The sequence below is a fragment of the Scyliorhinus canicula genome, chromosome 12 (genome assembly GCF_902713615.1).
Source record: "Scyliorhinus canicula chromosome 12, sScyCan1.1, whole genome shotgun sequence".
NCBI lineage: Eukaryota > Metazoa > Chordata > Chondrichthyes > Carcharhiniformes > Scyliorhinidae > Scyliorhinus > Scyliorhinus canicula.
In genome coordinates, this window is record NC_052157.1 from 147,605,301 (window position 1) to 147,620,646 (window position 15,346).

Below are 15,346 nucleotides of genomic sequence, written 5' to 3' on the forward strand. Positions count from 1 at the left end.
CGCCCGGCGCAAATCTCGCTGTCAGGAAAATTCCAGGAGAGTTGAAAATCAGGGGCTCGATTCCCCCAAAATGGGACTATGTCCCCCACGTCAGCGTACAAACGGTGGGGTTTTACTCCAGAAGTTCCGATTGAGCTAATTCAATGCCCTGTAGGGGGCTGCCAGGGACCCGGAGTAAATATCGCAGTTTTAGCTGTGGGTACAGACCCCCGGACTTCCAGTTCGGAGTCCGCGCATATGCACGGCGGCGGCCCCCAGCGGCCGTGCCGAACTCCATGGCGGATTCGGACCGCGGAGCCAGACAGAGATGGAGACCCCCCCCCCCCCCCCCCCCCCCCCCCCCCGGATAGGGCGCACGCCCGAGCATCAAACTGCACGGATATAACGCCCGGCTGCCTAACAGGGCCCCCCCCTGGCCTCCGATCTCCCTGTCTCCAACCAGGGCGGCCGCGGACTGAGTTCCATGCCGTCGGGAACTCGGCCGGTTGGGAGCGGAGGATTGCTGGGCAGGCCTCTTGTCAATGGGCCCTCCATCGCGCGGCGTACTCCGCGGTCATGCCGGGGAAATCGCCAGACCGGCGCCGGGCCCAATTACGGCGTGAAATTGGATTCTCCGCCCCTGCGCCGGCCGCAATTTCGGAGCGGGACTGCGGAGAATCCAGCCCCAGGTTTCAAGCTAGGCCCTAAATGGTTTGCAATCTTCCCGGGTCCTTCCCGCTGGCGTGAACCGGATCTCATCCAGAAAGGGTGGGATGCTGATTAGCATACATCTGCCTGCATTTTCATAGTGTTGGTCGTTCTGGGTGAGTGTGCTTAACACTCACTTGGCTCTGTTTCTCGTTCTAAGCTCTGGAGTCGCCAGGTGCCGTAAAGACACCGCCACAGGTTTCAAGGTGAAGTTCAAAGCAATAAAGCTGTACACCAATTAGTAAGTCCAAAACAATTAGAGTTTATTATAACACAATTATAATAACACTCATGCACACGCTAAAGATTAAAATTACTTCTACCACTAAACATCTAATACTTAGCTAAGAAGGAACTGCGAGGTCAGGGAACAAGGCCTTTGTTCTGGTCTGGTCTGCAGGCTTCGAATCACTATCAGTTGGCAAGGGTGTAAGTAATGCCGGTTTCAGGTAGCGGTTGACGTTTAGGCACTTACGTTTTGGTGGCTGCTGCTCAACGGCTGGTGTAGAAGACAGGGGTCTGGAGGCTGGAGCCGGAGGCCGGAGAGTGAACCATGTGTGGGACCTTTCTTTTATAGGTCCCAGGGGGTCCGCGCCCCTTTGGGCGGGCTCCCTTACCTGCTTGGGATCGATTGGGCCGCTTCCCAATCGATATGTTTTGAACCCCCCAATCATAGGGCCGTTCCTTGGTTGCTGGGGCAGTTCTTAGGACTTATTGTCCTGGGCTTCTCTGGCGCCACTGGGTCTGGTCTCCTACAGAATGTATCGATTGATACTTAATTTGTGTCCATTGTATCTGGGACTTGCCCGGTATCACCTCATTAGTATGCTAACGGCTTCTCATTCACAGTGCTGCCTGGTCTCTGTAGCCGTCAGAAACCGGTTTCTGCAGTTGTCCCAATACTTAATTGCTCTGCAAGCTGTTTTCTCTTTAACATGTCCGTTTTCCCTGCACTCTTTGCCGTCTTCCATTTTGTGTTCGTTAGTGGCCATCTCAGGTGGCTAAAATAGGACTAGTGAATTTATTGTCAGATCTTCTGGGATCCTGTAACGTTCCTGCCTTCCCATCGGGAAGTCACCCGGGTGCAAATCACTGCTGGTCTATTAAAGCGGGGACTGGGCAGCATGAACTCTGAGGGCGAGCAAGGAGGTCAGTGCCACTCAGCACTTACTCCAAGGGTGCACAGGGGCAAGTCAGCCACTGCCAAGGTGTGGGGATGGCCGGGGTGGGGAGGGAGGAGGGTACTTCAAGGGAGCTGGGGATAGAGGGGCTTGTGCTAGGCTGGAGGGCTTCAGGTCAGGGGTTTCCCCTGGGGTAGGGGGGGCCGTGTGATCAGTCTGCTCTCAGTTCGCTGGAGAACTTTTAAGTATTTCATTTGAGATCAGTTTCAAAGTTCAGTCAAGTTGAAATGGCCAGTCTGCTCTCTGCTTGCTTCAAAGGCTTTGTGGTTCCTTGTTGACATTCCATGTCACGGGGCATTAACATCCCCAAGCCCTTGGTCTGGCAGCTGTCACCTCATTCAAGGAAGCTTTTCTGATTTTAACACAGCACTGCACGCTCCATTGTGGCTGGAGAGCTCCCTAGAATGTGCACCTGTTCTGTCTGAGCTCACTTGTTTTAAATGGGGTCTCTTTCCATCTCTTAGTTCTGAACTGCATGATTTTCGTGGAAGCTCGATTACACTATTCAAGCAGCTAGCACCACTCAGACATTAGAGTGCAAGCTTCCCTCAGAGAGGGCCTTGTCACAGCCACCATTATTCTCTGAGTGCCAGAGCGCTGAGCACAATCCCGCACATTACTACCAACAGCCTGGGGGATCTGGGCTCCTGATCTGGGCGAGAGGGAGTCTAAAGGCTGGAAGCTGTTCATCCATCTCCTGCTGCACTTCCGTGCCCCAGTGTGTGGGAATGAGATCCTCAGGAAACTTCGGGATAACCTGCCGGTTGCGCTGTCTCAGGGCATTCTGGGCCAGCAGCAGCGGTGCGGGAGTGGGATACAGGAGCACATCTCTGCAGGAATAGAGTCTGGCTAGAGCGCCCAGGGTACAAAGAGCCATCCTTTAGCTAAATCGCACTCACCGCAGATTATTTTACAGAATTAATTTTGTTCACTGCTATCTGTAATAGATGATCAATTATCTGCAGTAACCTGGCTGCTTTCAGCTGAGCCGCAGCTTTATCACTCAGTGCTGTGCATGATACACTGCACAGTAGAAATCGCTGCAATGTATTAACATGACATTGTGTTGATGCCAGTGAGCCAGCTCATGGATCTGTAGTCAATAAATCAAAGTCATCGCTTTTTACGCCGGGAAGCAGAATTTGTGTGCAAAACAAATGCCTTCCCCATTGCTGAGCGAAGACTCTGAGGGCGTTGATAAAAGGTCGTGCAAACGGCTTTGCAATAGTGGCCAGATAAACTGTTTTCGTGGTGTCAATTGAGGGATAAATACTGGGCCCGTGGCCCCAGACATAAAATCCTCCTGCTCTTCCTGGAGATGGTTGTTGTGTTATGTAATTTGGAATAACACAAGCTGCCACTTGATGCAGTTTTGAGTAAAAGATGCTCCAGACCTTGAAGTGAGTTCAATGTGTTTTATTGAACTATTAGCATAGTTCTCAATTAGTTTGACTCTCTGTTAATCTAAATGTAGTAACTCAGTCTAACTGAACCAGCCTTGCTCTAAGCCACCTGCTGGGGTGAGATGCTGAGGATACACCCTGTCTCACTCTGTCGATGTTGGTCTGTGGATAGAGGCGGGGTGTGAGTGCCTCATCCCTTTTATAGTGAGATACCACCCCTGAGTGTCCTGACTGCTCATTGGTCGTGTCCTATTCTATGTGTTCATTAGCTGCATGTTTGCATATCATGACAATGGTGCCGCGGGATCTTTTGCAATCACCTCAGCAGGAAGATAGGAACTTGGTTTAAGATCTCATCTGAAAGACAGTGCCCCCAGCAGTGCAGCATTCCCTCAGTACTGCACCAGCTGAAGGGTCAGCTTGCAATGGCTCACAATATCAGCATCATCATTTGCGCCTTTAAGTTTATTTAAATGAATAAAATGGAACCCTTGAGGGGCACAGTGGGTAAATGCATATTGTTTGGATTGAGCCTTCCAGCCCAGGGAGATCCAAGATTTAATCACGGAACTGATGGGGGCTAATAAAGATACGCATGCTCCTCTATCCGTTCAAATATGATGTAGCAACTTATTACATAGATCTTAGATAGCACGTTGTGTGCACACAGTGAATCTCCAACATGGAGTGTAGTCTTCAGGCGGTGGCATAGTGGTATTGTCACAGGACTAGTAAACCAGAGACCCAGAATAATGCTCTGCAGTTCCAGGTTCAAACCCCGCAATTGCAGGTGGTGAAATTTGAATTCAGTAACAATCTGGAATTTTTAAAAGTCTAATGTTGACTATAAAACCACTGCTGACTGTCATGAAAACCCATCTGGTTCACTAATGTCCTTTACGGAAGGAAATCTGCCGTCCTTACCTGGTCTGGCCTATATGTTACTCCAGACCCACAGCAATGTGGTTGACTCTCTTAACTGTCCCCTCAAGGGCAATTAGAGGTGGGCAATAAATGCTGGCACAGCCTGCGATGCCCACATCTCATTAATTAATAAAAAAAAAGGTGAAGGAAGGCTTGGGAGCAAGGTAGAATTCAAGGAAGAGAAGACTTAGTTTGGTCGCCATTTTAAAGGCATACATTCTGTACTTACTCTTATATACAATGTTTTTATTACATAATTATTTATGCAAGGTAATAAAACTTCGGGCAATTTGGAAAGCAGAACTGGTTAAAGTACAGGAGTTTCTCTCTGGGAGTAGTACAGAAGGCTTGTGCTCCAGAAATAGCCACGTCCCTTTCTGCGCCCATTCCAGTACCGCGGCAACACTGGCATCCACCCTCCACCTAGCAATGTGGAAAATTGTCCAGGTATGTCCCCCTCCACAATAAGCAGGACAAATCCAATCTGGCCAAACGTCCCAACAGCCTACTCTAGATCATCAGTAAATTGATGGGGGGCATCATTGATAGTGCTACCCAAGCAACCCTCACACTGCAGTAACTTGCTCACTGATGCTAAATTTGGGTTCCACCAGTGCCACCCAGCTCTTGCCTCATTACAGCCTGGTTTCATACATGGACAAAAGAGCTGAGCTCAAGAGGAGAGGTGAGACTAACTACCCTCGACATGAAGACACCAGTCAACCGAGTATGGCATAAAATATCCCCAGAAAAACTGAAGTCTATAGGAATTGCCCCCCCCGAAGTCTATAGGAATTGCCCCCCCCCCCACCACCACTGGTGGAGTGATATCTAGCACAAAGAAAGATGCCCCCCCCCCCCCACTCCCCCCACTGGTGGAGTGATATCTAGCACAAAGAAAGATGGCTGTGGTTATTGGAGGTCAATCATCTCACTCCTGGGACATCGCTGCAGGAGTTCCTCGGGGTAGTGTCCTATTTGCAATCAACTTCAGCTGATTCATCAATAACCTTCCCTCCATCATAAGGTCAAAAGAGAGAGAGAGAGAGCGCGAGAGAGAGAGAGAAATACAGCACAGAACAGGCCCTTCGGCACACGATGTTGTGCCGAACTTTTGTCCTAGGTTAATCAAAGAATTTTGGACACTAAGGGCAATTTATTATGGCCAATCCACCCAACCTGCACATCTTTGGACCGTGGGAGGAAACCGGAGCACCCAGAGGAAACCCACGCACACACGGGGAGGACGTGCAGACTCCACACAGACAGTGACCCAAGCCGGAATCGAACCTGGGACCCTGGAGCTGTGAAGCAATTGTGCTATCCACAATGAAGTGGGATACTCACTGATGGTTTCACAATGCTCAGCACCATTTGAAATTCCTCAGATACTGAAGCAGTCCTTGTCCAAATGCAGCAAGGCCTATGCAACATTCAGGCTTCAGCCGACAAGTGGCAAGTAACATTCGTGCCACACAAATGCCAGGCAAAGACCATCTCCAACAAGAGCAGCATGGTAGCATGGTGGTTAGCATAAATGCTTCACAGCTCCAGGGTCCCAGGTTCGGTTCCCGGCTGGGTCACTGTCTGTGCGGAGTCTGCACGTCCTCCCCGTGTGTGCGTGGGTTTCCTCCGGGTGCTCCGGTTTCCTCCCACAGTCTAAAGATGTGCGGGTTAGGTGGATTGGCCATGCTAAATTGCCCGTCGTGTCCTAAAAAGGTTAGGGGGGGGGGGGTTGTTGGGTTACGGGTATAGGGTGGATACGTGGGTTTGAGTAGGGTGATCATTGCTTGGCACAACATCGAGGGCCGAAGGGCCTGTTCTGTGCTGTACTGTTCTATGTTCTATGTTCTAAGAGAGAATCTAACCCTTCAGTGGCATTATTGTAACCAAATCCCCCACTATCAACAACCTGGGGGCTTACCATTGACCAGAAACTGAACTGCACCAGTTGTATAAATACTGTGGCTACATGAGCAAGTCAGAAGCTGGAGGTTCTGCAGGTGACTAACCCACCCCTTGACTTGTCAAAGCCTGTCCACCATCTACAAGGTACAGATCGTGAAGTGTGATGGAATACTCTCCACTTGCCTGGTTGAGTGCAACTCCAAGAACACTTAAGAAGCTTGATACCATCCAGGACAAGCAGTCACTTGATTAACATTCCATCACCATGCCATCTACAAGGTGCACTGCAAAAACTTTCCAAGGCTCCTTCTTCAGCACCTTCCATACCCATGACCTCTTCCACCTAGAAGGCCAAAGGCACTAGACCCCTGAGAACATCACCACCTGCACGTTCCCTCCAAGCCACACATGATCCTGACTTGGAATCATTTTGCCGTTCCCTCACTGTCACTGGGTCAAAATCCTGGAACTCTCGCCCTAAGAGCACCGTGTGTAACTAGACCACAGGGACTACAGTAGTTCAAGAAGGTGAATCACCACCACCTTCTTCAAGGGCAATTAGGAATGGGTGATAAACGCTGGCCTTGCCAGCAACACCCACATCTGTAAAATAATTTTAAAAGTACAGGATGAAGAGATGGGAGACACAAAACCTCTGCCCTACGATACCAAAGTGATGGGAAAGATTCCTGTGTGACACATTTACACTGGCAAATGGGGATATAGAAATTTAAAATGGGAGTTCACACAGACACAAAAGTGCATGTCACATATTTTGTGGTGGGTATTGCTTGCACTTCACACGTCCGCCTTAATTTTTTCCACACTTTCTCTGTCATACTTTGTTGATTACATTCCTGGGCAGCACGGTAGCACAATTGGCTAGCATTGTGGCTTCACAGCGCCAGGGTCCCAGGTTCGATTCCCCGCTGGGTCACTGTCTGTGCGGAGTCTGCACGTTCTCCCAGTGTCTGCGTGGGTTTCCTCCGGGTGCTCCGGTTTCCCCCCACAGTCCAAAGACGTGCAGGTTAGGTGGATTGGCCATGCTTAAATTACCCTTAGTGTCCAAAATGGTTGGGAGGAGCTATTGGGTTACGGGGATAGGGTGGAAGTGAGGGCTTAAGTGGGTCGGTGCAGACCCGATGGGCCGAATGGCCTCCTTCTGCACTGTCTGTTCTATGGTTATAAAACTGACTATTCTCTGAATGAGCAATGCCAAATGAGAGCTGCTCAGAAATTTCAGTGATGTCGCACACACTTCCCTCTTTTCTCAACCCTTCCTCCACACCCCCCATTCCCATAACTCACAACCCTGTCTGGTACAAATAAAAAACCCCACAGTTCACTAGCACCAGTGAGGGTTTAGTGACAGGAACACAATTGACAGTACAGGACAACATTCACTGTTACCTATCTGTATATATATATATCTCAGATTAAAGCCTGACATCTGCACACCTATCCCTAAACACAATACTTGGCTTTTTCATAAAGCAACGAGTACGCCTGTCAAAATTTTATACACTTCAGTGCAGCGCTGATTCACTCCATGCCAGATTCTGTGGCCGAAAGTGCCACCTAGTGTCAGTCAATGATGAGTTCCCCAATCCCAGGCTGCTATATTGAACAATACAAGGATCACATCGGGATAGGGTTCGGAGTAGGGTATGTGGTATGTGGTTTAATGCAATGCAGCATTAAGAAGTCAGTTCAATCAGAAGGCAAAGGTGCTTTCTGACCTTCCTTCCTCTTTTAGATCATAGATCATAGAATTTACAGTGCAGAAGGAGGCCATTCGGCCCATCGAGTCTGCACCGGCTCCTGGAAAGAGCACCCTACCCAAGGTTAACACCTTCACCCTATCCCCATAACCCAGTAACCCCACCCAACACTAAGGGCAATTTTGGACACTAAGGGCAATTTATCATGGCCAATCCACCTAACCTGCACATCTTTTGGACTGTGGGAGGAAACCGGAGCACCCGGAGGAAACCCACGCACACACGGGGAGGATGTGACCCAAGCCGGAATAGAACCTGAGACCTTGGAGCTGTGAAGCGATCGTGCTATCCGCAATGCTACCGTGCTGCCCGGATACCGTGTAGCATGGATTTCCCCATGCTACATGAGGTCACCACAGTGCTGGGTGATCGCCCTTCACAGTGCTGGGTGATCGCCCTTCACAGTGCTGGGTGATCGCCCTTCACAGTGTGGGGTGATCGCCCTTCATATCAACGGCCCTTTAAAAAAAAAAATTGACAGGCCATTTTACAACTGGATGCTCTTGCTGCCTTGAATTTACATAGCATCGGGACATCCCATTTTCAGCTAACAAAGTGAATTTAATGTGAATAGCCACTGTTGCAATGTAGGATACACGACAGTTAATTTGCGCACAGCACGTTCCTACAAATGTCAATGAGATAATGACCAGATAGTCCGTGGTAGTGATGTTGTATCAGGGATGAATTTCGGCCAGGATACCGGGAATATCTCGCCAGCTCACCTCAAACTGGAGCCATGAGATCTTTGACACCCACCTGAGGGGGGCAGACAGGGTCTTGGTTTGTTGTCTCACCTCTGGCAGTGCAGCTCTCCCTCATTACTGCACTCAAGTGCCAGCCTTGTTTTTTCTTTCTGCTCAAGTCCTGAAGTGGGAACACGAACCCATGGCCTCCTGACGCAGGGGCTACAACGCTACCGAATGAACCAGGGGCTGACACTTAAAAGAGGACCCAGTGTGGAATCAGCTCTTGCAAGTTAACAGCTACAAATCACTCTGATCCATTTTTAAAAGGTATCACAGACTTAAGAAATATGTTTTCCTTATCTATCAGGAGATGAAGACCCGCAGGCAGCAATAAACAAACAATGCCCGTGAAAATGTCTCCAGTCCTTTTTAACGACTGTACAAGGATAAATCATTGACGTGTATGAAACTGGTCCTTTAGTCTGTACTGGTATTGAAATACCAGTATGTTGCGGGCAGCACAGTGGTGCAGTGGTTAGCACTGCTGCTTCACGGCACCGGGGTCGCAGGGTCGACCCCTGCTTTGGGTCACTGTCTGTGTGGAGTTTGCACATTCTCCCCGTGTTTGCGTGGGTTTCGCCCCCACAGCCCAAAGATGTGCAGGGTAGGTGGATTGGCCACGATAAATTGCCCTTAGTGTCCAAAATTACCCTTAATGTTGGGTGGGGTTACTGGGTTATGGGGATAGGGTGGAGGTGTTGACCTTGGGTAGGGTGCTGTTTCCAGGAGCCGGTGCAGACTCGATGGGCTAAATGGCCTCCTTCTGCACTGTAAATTCTATGACTCTATGAGGCGAGAGAAAGAGTTAACAATTCGGGTCCGTACCACTCTTCGTCAGAGCTAACATTACTCCCTCTCTTTAACTCGGAATAAGAGTCACACAGACTCTGGTTGGGATTTCACGTCCATTCCCACTGGTGCGATCTTCCGGTCCCACCAATGGCGACCGCCCCCCCACCCACTCTATGGGTGGCACAGTAGCACAGTGGTTATCACTGTTGCTTCACAGCGCCAGGGTCCCGAGTTCGATTCCCGGCTTGGGTCACTGTCTGTGCAGTGTCTGCATGTTCTGTTATGGGAGAGGTGTTTTCAGAACCCCAAAATGTATCATGGAGTTCAACCAATCTCCCGCTTTAATGTATTGTTAGATTTTGAAGCACACGGCTTTTTCTCCAGGTGTGGTATTACAGTTATGGACACGTGGGTTTTTAAACAGAAAACAATGTTTATTCCATGAATTCAATGTAACCTTTTAAATAAACATTGGATCACTCAACACCCCTTTACTTCAAAGATAACCCCGAAAATAATACAACACTAAATAATCCCTCAAAATGTTCCTTCAAACCTCCAAAAGACTTCGCCTTTAACAACAGAAACACATCAGGTTAAAGACATTATTATTATGAGTTTAAATCACCCAAATTATTCAGAGATAGTCTTTCATGGCAGAGATCACAGCAGATCCAGCTCACTGCAAACACAGACACACCCAAGCTCTTTTTCTCAAAACTGGCTTTCTCCTTTCAAAGAGCTCACAGCAAACCAGCCAGGCACTTTTCAGCAGCTCTCTCTCAAACTCAAACTAAAAGCAAAAGTGAGCTCAGTTCCCCCCCCCCCCCCCCCCACGACATCACTTCAGTAATATGAGCTGCTTCATTTCTTAAAGGTACATTGCTTAAACATCAATTTCCTAAAGGTACTTGCACATGATAGTTCTCCCAGTGTCTGCGTGGGTTTCCTCCGGGAGCTCCAGTTTCCTCCCACAAGTCCCGGAAGCCGTGCTTGTTAGGTGAATTGGACATTCGGAATTCTCCCTCCGTGTAACCGAACAGGCGCCAGAATGTGGCCACTAGGGGTTTTTCACAGTAACTTCATCGCAGTGTTAATGTCAGCCTACTTGTGACAATAAAGATTATTATTATCGCCGCTGCAGGTTTCCCTGGCATTGCCGGTGAACAACGCAAGTGGTCCTCAACTTCGGCGGGAACGGAAAATCCCACCAATGGCCAGTGGCGGGTTGCCTTTGGAAAACCCACCGTGGGGGAGGGGGGGTGGGGGTGGGAACTGCCAGCCTCTGTTAATCTCTACACAGATGCTGCCACACCGGCAGAGTTTTTCCAGCATTTTGTGGCTTTACCCCACCCTGTGCTGTGCCAGGGGATTTCATTGAACAGTCCTGATGACCAGAAAACCGCACAGATCCCCAGAACATATCTGAGCTATTTCTTGCCTTAAAAGAATCAACAATCCTTGCTTTCAATTTCAACTGCTCAAGGTGGACATGGAACCTGTACGGCCCTCAAATAGTTAAACATCTGGCCAGTGACTCTTGAAGTACTCTCTCTCTCTCTCTGTTTAAATGATACAATTCAGATCCCTTTGTTTTTCTGTCGTGAATGATCCAGTCAAGCATTCAGAGCTGAACCTCCCCACTATTAAACGCAGAGCAATTGTGACATTTTAAAAAACCATAATGAGGGGTGGGCTGCCTGGAACGGTCAATACAGAGGCACAACTTAACAACATGGAAGGTTCTTCATCATCCTAATCGTAACTCGCTGCAGATGCACTGCCATCACACAACAGACACTAAACGGTTTAAAAACTGAAAGTCTCACTCACCATTTGACAAGTTCCCATTTTGTTTCCCCCGATTGCTTTTTGCCTGCCATCATTGGGAGCAGTTTCCTCGCTCGGACGGGACATACACAGCAGAGAGTCAAAACAGCCCAGTCTAAACTCCCCAGCCTGCAGCACAGGGGAAATCTCCATCAGTTCAGCAGTAGCTGTACATGGATCCTGTCAGTTTCCACCCCCCACCCTCTCTGGTCCTAGTTGGAAGGTCAGCACAGGAAATTGACTGGGTCGTACCAACTTAACTTTGTCCCTCCCCCTACGGACAGAGTGAGGGAAAGGACCCAAGACAAACACGCTCTTTGCTGAGCTCAGAGGCTGCTGCAGCCCTTGCTGCATCGCTGACATTATTCCAGCTTTTCAATGCTGCAAGGAAGTACAGCATCCAGTGCAAGTGGTACGGGCCGACTCCTATCCTTTGCAAAAATGCTCCAGTAATTTGAAGCTGTAATGATGGACCCCGTCCCCAGAAGGTGAGGGAAGCTGAAGCCAATGAAACACTCGAAGATTCTAGGAAATACCCAATTAGCTTTGATTTTAAGACAGTTTCTAATTTTTTGTTGTTGTTGGGAATTGCATTTTGCATCCTGCTAAAGGTCAGCTTTTTGAAAGGACAAGTTTGGGATTTGGGTCCTGGGATGCCAAACGTTTAGATCGTCCCACATGGATGATCCATGCGACCAGTTGAGAATATGGCCATTTCCTTTACAGTTGCATTAGGCATGCACTTGACAAGATACCTGCAGGATTGGCCTGTATATAGTCCCTTCCACCTGCATGACCGCTGAATCCATCAATATGGTTGCGATAACGGGCACAAACTCCTGGGTTGAAAGGACCAGGTGAGCCTACAGTTGCCCGTGATGCCTGGCACTGGGTGAGCATCTCCAACACTTACAAAAACAGTGAGTGGGTGTGAAATGTGCTCAGTAAATGTGTATCGACTGATCGGATCAAATATCCCACAGACTGCAAAATAACCAGCATATTTTGCCTCTTACAGACGAACGCCACATGCCAAACTGCTGATTATATGGATAAATGCCCCCATTTGAGAACGAGTCAAGGATGAAACTGAAATCACACAAATTGAATCACATTGATCACTGCAGGTTTCAAAGCTATTAGATAGTTAAGTTAACTCATGGGTTAGCCATTTATGGCCATCCAGTAGTAAAGGAACGCTAGCACTAACTTGAGCTCTGGATTTCCGATCCAAACCTTTACCCTTTTACTGTAAGTGGACCAGCAGCTAGTGAATTCTGAGCGCAGAGGCAGTGTATTCACACTCCTTGTGAGTAAAGAGACATGAGCGCGATTTAACAAAAGCTTCCAGGTGTGGGAGCGAGCGGGAATTGCTGGGTACTTCCTGAAGGCTGACTCAGTGAGACCGTCACTGGTATCTAATGCCAATTAGAGCTGGTAAGCATGCCCCACAGGCTCAAATCGCAAATTACTGTCCCGCCAGCTGATTCGCCGGGACTGCGGCCCGGGGGCTCCCCACAAACAAGGGGGAAGCAGCACTTAAACCGATCCCGTGGAGCAAACCCCAGACAGCACGCAGAGATGCCACTGCGCAGACCAGCTCCACGATTCAGGGACGCTGACCTCGAAAGACTAATGAACGTGGTCGAGTCGAGACGGGATACCCTGGCTGGGATTCTATCCGGCGGGACGGGCTGTACCGGTGCCGAGGAGTGGTGTGAACCACTCCGGCGTCGGGCCGCCCGTAAGGTCCAGAATCCTCCGCACCCTCAGGGGCTAGGCCGGCGCTGGCGGGGTTGGCGCCGAAGGGCCTCTGCCAGCCGGCGTGTTCCGGCATGATCCCAGCGCATGCGCAGGGGTGTTCTTCTCCGCGCCAGCCATGGCGGACCGTTACAGCAGCTGGCGCGGAGGGAAAGAGTGCCCACACGGCAAAGGCCCGCCCACAGATTGGTGGGCCCCGATTGCAGGCCAGGCCTACATGGGGGCCCCTCCACCAGGGCCAGATTCCCCCCCCCCTACCCCACCGCACCCCCCTCTCCTCCAAGGACCCCGCATGCTTCCCACAGAGCCAGGTCCCGCCGGTAAGGACCTTGTTTGATTTACGCCGGCGGGACTGGTTGAAAACGGGCGGCCACTCGGCCCATTGCGGAGCGGAGAATCCCACCCCCTGTTCACCCGAGGGGCATGGAGGGTCAGCCACACGGCAGCAAATGCCGTCAGCACAGTAACAGGAGGTCTGCCACCCAGTGCCGCAAGAAGCTAATCAATCTCCACTGGGCCTCATGGGTGAGTTGGCATCGGCCCCCTGACTGCTGCCTGGCCTGCCATACCCGGACGCCACACCCCATCCTGACGACCCTGCAGTTGGCCCCCAACCCCCCCCCCGCACAATACTGCACCAGCATACCCCGGTAACAACCAGCACACCCCACCCATGTCCAGCAGTGGTGCTCACACCTGCCCTCCACCATAGCATCCCCGCCCTCCACGATGCATGAAGCTTATGGCTCATAATGCCCTCTCTCTGTCCCCGCAGGAGAAGTTGGCCCACAACAGACGGGAGAGGGCCCAGGCGGGCGTCGGGGTGCCTGACTGAATCCAGCACCGCCACAGCTGGGGGGGGGGGGGGGGGAGCCGTTCCGCTGGCAGGGGGGCCTTTGTCAAAGGCTGGGGGGGGGGGGACGTTCCGGGGGTAGCGATGGGGGGGTTACAGGGGGGCAGTTTTTGGCAGGCCGGGTCCGCGTGCAGCTGGCACCATGTTGCACGGCGCGGCCATTGCTGGCCACCGCCGTGCACAGCGCGGCCATGAACCCGGCAATTCTCCAGCTGTATCCACAGGTAAAGAGGCTTTACGCTGCCTGGCTGCTCGCCTCCCACCAGGTGGAGGATCAGTGCGGGGGCGCCGCCTACCTTCTGGTCGTAAGACCAGACCAATCCTGCGGACATAGCCGCAGGATTGGAGAATCCAGCCCGATACTGGCCTAGTCCCTTAGTGAGGGACTGTAGTCAAAAATAGTAAGTGATCTCCTGTACAGAAATGGTCCCAATCCATCTCCTCCAATACCAGGAACTAAACATGCTGAGCCTCTGAATTCTGAGATATAAGTTCATGAATGTGGTTGCCCTGTGCCCTGAGTTGCTACTGCAAAAAGGTGCTGAGGCAAACACTAAAGGAAAGGTGGCAAAAACACACCACAACAGACACATTAATATTTATTATATTATGTTGGTAGTTGTGGAGCAGTTAATACATTTTCTGAGTTCCAAGTTGCTGACCTTGACCACACCACTAAGAAGAGACAAAAAACAGAAACTAATACCGACCAGAAGCATCCAAATACTCGAACATAAAATCTAGGCTCACACTGCAGTGCAATCCTGTGGGAGTGCTGCACTATCAGAATCACCATTGAGACATTAATCCGAGGCTCCGTGTGCCCTCTCAGATGGACAGAAGAGATCCCATGGCACTTTTCAAAGATAAGCAGGGAGTTGCCCCGATGTCCTGTCTAATATTTTCCCTCAACTAACATTACCCAAATAAATTATATGCTTATTATTCATTACTCTTTCATAAACCTTGCTGTGTACAAATTACCTACCAATTTTAATCTACATTACAACTGTAATGTAACTTACAACTTAATACAACTTAAAAATTATTTAATTGGTTTTAAACTCTTTTGGGACATGCTGTAGTCATGACAGCCACTGTAAATATCGAATATTTTTTTATGAAGAGGGAGGATAAAGCTTATGGTCAGTCACAGGCCTGGTAGAATTGTTCTGCCCTGTAGTTAAGGAAACGCATGAAAGGGATTGGGCAAAATTATATAAAATATGAGAGGCGAATATGTAGAAAACAGTTTATTGAGAGATTAGAGGGAGCTGTGTGATTCCTGTGGTGTTCTTTGTGATTCTAATCCAAGGATGGTTGGCATACTGTTCACAAAGACCACAACTAGCTTTTATATTAAACAAAGCTAAAGATTTATTTACACTACTTAATTGGATTCGACACTTACTCCCGACACTTACTCCTATATAATAAACAGTTGATAATAAACATACAACCTATACTCATTTACTAC

General features: G+C 49.7%; 1 protein-coding gene across 5 annotated transcripts in view; it reads right to left on the minus strand.

Annotated features, from left to right (window-relative positions):
• Positions 1 to 11,443, minus strand: part of rap1gap2a (RAP1 GTPase activating protein 2a) — a 499,188-nt gene extending 487,745 nt beyond the window's left edge. For all 5 annotated transcript variants that reach the window (XM_038814443.1, XM_038814438.1, XM_038814441.1 and 2 more), the window contains exon 1: positions 11,259 to 11,443. In XM_038814443.1, coding sequence (XP_038670371.1) covers positions 11,259 to 11,311 — 53 coding nt within the window. In that variant the 5' untranslated portion in view covers positions 11,312 to 11,443. The remainder of the gene's footprint in view (positions 1 to 11,258) is intronic.
• Positions 11,444 to 15,346: the final 3,903 nt, after the last annotated feature.